The 4435-nt window shown below is 34.7% G+C and overlaps 1 protein-coding gene across 2 annotated transcripts in view; it reads left to right on the forward strand.

Moving 5' to 3' along the window:
* LOC144978010 (uncharacterized) overlaps positions 1-4435 on the forward strand; it is a 194024-nt gene extending 189589 nt beyond the window's left edge. For both annotated transcript variants that reach the window (XM_078923436.1, XM_078923437.1), the window contains one exon: positions 875-4435. In XM_078923436.1, coding sequence (XP_078779562.1) covers positions 875-976 — 102 coding nt within the window. In that variant the 3' untranslated portion in view covers positions 977-4435. The remainder of the gene's footprint in view (positions 1-874) is intronic.

Here is a 4435-nt window from a genome sequence, read left to right on the forward strand (position 1 = left end):
CTATATAAAGCTCAATTTAAAAAAAATAAATTAAAAAACATCTTAATAAGTGTGTGTTATAGACTTATACATCGAGTTACGCTAGGAAAGAGGTGCTCCCCTTTGTTATTAGCTAATTGATTTAAGTTACAGCTTAATAAGTTATTATTCATTAAGTCCATTGTTAAAATATTATTTTTGTGCTTACAAATATCAAAGTGGCATGCCCTAGAGAAGGATGCACTCTTTTTTCCTTACTTTCCATTATATTTGAGTTATTTATACTGTTTTTCCTACTTACAATGCTGTTGCAATATATATTAATTTGTATATAGATAGTTCGAAGTTGACGCCACTCAGGTCTTTGTTATTGTTTCTTGCCATCCATGTTTGTGACTAATCCTCACTAAACTTATTAACTAGACGATACACGCTTAAAGTCACACATAGTTTTGTGTGTTGATCCGTTTTATTTCCGGATGACAATGTTGTGAGCTCCTTACCCAAGCACATACAATCTATAAAAACAATAACATTGATTAGATAAAGGTCGATTTCATTCAAGTTATTGCTTATAAAACAACAAACCATGTTGTCCGACCAGTGTTAGGGTTGAGTGAGTTAAGAACGGGCTTGTTGAATGGGATGCTATAGATAGAATGCCCTTGGCTAAGGAGTTCACAACATTGCCATCCGGAAGTATAACGGACCAACACACAAACTCTGTATAACCATGAACCTTTATAGTCTGGTTAATACAGTTTAGTGAGAACAACTCACAAACGCGGATGGCAAAAACAATAACAAAGGCCTGAGTGACGTCATCTTCGAATTATCTATAGCTGATTCTGCTTCACTGCCTATTGCCATGTCATTCCGTATTTTCCTTTCCCAGGGAAGAGACGCCTGCAACCTGACGGATAGTCAAGAGATTGTTGTGATGACGTACAACATACAATTCCAAAGGACGTGCCGGGACGCCAATCAGTCGGGTTGAACTCACAATTCATTATGACGTCATAAAGTGCAAGCAAGAAATAGTTGTTATGAATTCATTATAATGACGTCATAAAGTGCAAGCAAGAAATAGTTGTTATGAATTCATTATAATGACGTCATAAAGTGCAAGCAAGAAATAGTTGTTATGAATTCATTATAATGACGTCATAAAGTGCAAGTAATAGTTGTTATGAATTCATTATGACGTCATAAAGTGCAAGCAAGAAATAGTTCTTATGAATTCATTATGATGTCATAAAGTGCAAGGAATAGTTGTTATTAATTCATTATAATGATGTCATAACGTGCAAGTAATAGATGTTATAATGTTTTGCACTTTAAACCAACAATACCTTCTTCGTTTTCACGAATTCATTATGACGTCATAAAGTGCAAGTAATAGTTATTATAAATTCATCATGACGTTATAAAGTGCAAGAAATAGTTGTTATAAATTCATTATGACGTCATAAAGTGCGAGAAATAATTGTTATGAATTCATTATGACGTCATAAAATGCAAGAAATGTTTGTTATAGTACATTTCACTTAAACATAACAATACATTCGTCGTTTTCCCGAATTCATTATGACGTCATAAATTACAAGGAATAGTTGTTATGAATTCATTATGACGTCATAAAGTGCACGAAATGTTGGTTGTAATACATTGCACTTTAAAGTCATCGTTTTCATGAATTCATTATGACGTCATATAGTGCAAGAAAAGGTTGTTATAATGTATTGCTCTTTAAAATAACAATATTATCTTCGTATTTCCATCGTGTGAGACTCAGCAATACCTTTCATTTACAACGTCATTTACTCTCTACTACCAAATACATTATAATATTAAGCCAACCACTTATGATTCTTGAAGCTGGCGGTGAAACCCAGCGGAGAGAAATTTAACTTTAAAAGTTTTCTGTACCATACCCGGGTTACTTTTACCCCATGCCTATTTATTACATTTTTCTGAGACAAATTATAGGCGTAGTATCAAAGCTAATATTAAAAATTTTTACACATTAATGTTAGTTGAAGAAAACTATCTATGTACATGCTCATTTTTTAGACATTTTTTTCCCATTTTGAAAAGTAGCAAAAATCTCTAGTGAGTTAAGCTGTGCATTCTATACAGAAGGTACAGATAGTTCAATTGATAGAGCACTCGCTTCACACACGCAAAGGGACCAACATCGATACCGGGGTGCAATCGACATTTTTTTTTCTGACACCCCGCCCCCCCCCCACCCCCCACCCCCGCCCCTCTCCTGTCCACCTAGCAGTGCATGGGTAGCTAGGACTGTTAGATTTAGCGGAAATTACTTAACGATAGACTAGCATCCTATCCAAAGGATAACAAGCAATTGCTATTGTCCGTTTATCGCCATAGAAACCGGGATAAACTTCGGCTCCATGGACCTTATGGCTCTAAACGACTCACAATAATATTTAATAAATCGCTTTATTTCTTTATTTCAAACATTTCCATTTTAATAATAATTGCATTGAATTGTGCTCATTATAAAATCTATAATTAGCCCCATCGATCGAATCGGGAATAAAAACGTTTCTGAAGGCAATTTTTTACAAATATTTATTTCCAATGCATGTTGGATTCTTCTTATTTATCCATGTAAAATAAAAGGTTCCAGACCTCCCATAGTGGGCAGGGAGGTACTTACTGCGTCTTCTATCCCCCTATGTCTGTTTTCCAACATGCTTTCTGTCTTTGTCTTGGAATGAGATTACTTGTTTTTTTCCTGGCCCTGGACGAAGTCCTGGCTGGGAGGGAAACAGTCAAATGCGTAGTTATTGTTTTGGGAGATGATATTTTTTTCCTTGTAAATCATCTCTCTGTTATGTATTGTTATATTTGTTATTTTTAATGTATAATGAATAAGCATTTGAGTGTATTCCTCTTTGTTGGATTTTGTGCTTGTGTCCGGATGAGACTTATAGGTGATCTCAAACTAAGTACATTGGTGGTGTGCTCTTGGAATCTACATCTGATCCCTATTTGTTCCCAGTTCCCCCTTTTCTTACTTTCTCTTGGCTGCTTTAATTGTAATTCTAGAACTTTTTACTATCCCATTTTTTTCCTGGGTGGGGTTCCTACCTCCCATAGCGGGCAGGGAGGTACTTGCAGTGTCTTCTATCCCCTCATCTGTTTTCCAATTGCTTTCTGTCTTTGTCTTGGAACGAGGTTGCTTGGTTTTGTCCTGACCTTGGTCGGAGTCCTTGGCTGAGAGGGAAACAGTCGAATGTATAGTTATAGTTTTGGGAGATGATATATTTTTCCTTGTAAATCATCTCTCTGTTATGCATTGTATTATGTTTAGTTTACATATTATATTATATGATTTGTAAACATTTGAGTGTATTCCTCTTAGTTGGGACCTGTGTTTGTGTCTGGATGAGACTTTTAGGTGATTTCAAACTAAGTACTTTGATAGTGTACTCTTGGAATCTACACCTGTTTCCTATTTGAACCAATTCCCCTTTGTCATACCTTTTCTTGGATGCTTTAATTCTAATTCTAGAACTTTCTACTATCCCATTTTCTTCCTTTTTACTGGCGCTGATATGACCTTAATGTGTTGCAATCGCCATAAAACCCTTAAAAACATTCAAAACATGTTATGGATTTTTGTTGAATATTGAATAATTTAGATTATTGTTGTTGTATGAAAAAGAATTGAACTGCCTTTGGTTGATTCACAATGTTATTTTTATCCTGTTTTAAAATGTTTGAAAATGATACTGTTGTTATATTTGATTATGTTGATATTTTTGTTGTTGTTGTTGTAAATATTATGCTGTTTTTTTCTATAAATTCTATTATTATATAATCTTTGTTACTTCATCGTCATCATCATCATTATAATCATCACATCATCATCATCATCATCATCATCATCATCATCATCATCATCATCATCATCATCATCATCATCATCATCATCATCATCATCATCATCATCATCATCATCAATATCAACATCATCATCATCGTCGTCTTCGTCGTAGTCGTCATTATCATCGCCATCATCATTATCAGCATCATCATCATCATCATCATCACCATCACCCACCACCACCAATACCACCATTATGAAAAGATAGAAGAATAAACACTGTTATATTAATGAAATTTTATAATTATATTTTTAGTTAATGTTGCGTCATGTTATAAAAACTGACGGTCTGAGACATCCTTTTAAGCTATTTTTTTCCAGCTTTTTTAACTACTGGTAACTTCCGTCGAAATGGGCGTTGAATTGTCCTTAACGGTCGTGAGTAGAGGCAAAACCTCTTGGAAAACAAGACAAACAAATGCAGCATTTTACATTGAAGGCAATGCCCCCTCCCCTCCATACCCCCTCCCCCCCCCTTCCAACATAAGCAAATAATAGATTATATATTGTATTGCGTTTTATACTCACTATGCAAAA

Source organism: Berghia stephanieae, chromosome 8 (genome assembly GCF_034508935.2).
Source record: "Berghia stephanieae isolate SIO BIC M18660-M18661 chromosome 8, UCSD_Bste_1.3, whole genome shotgun sequence".
Taxonomy (NCBI): Eukaryota; Metazoa; Mollusca; class Gastropoda; order Nudibranchia; family Aeolidiidae; genus Berghia; species Berghia stephanieae.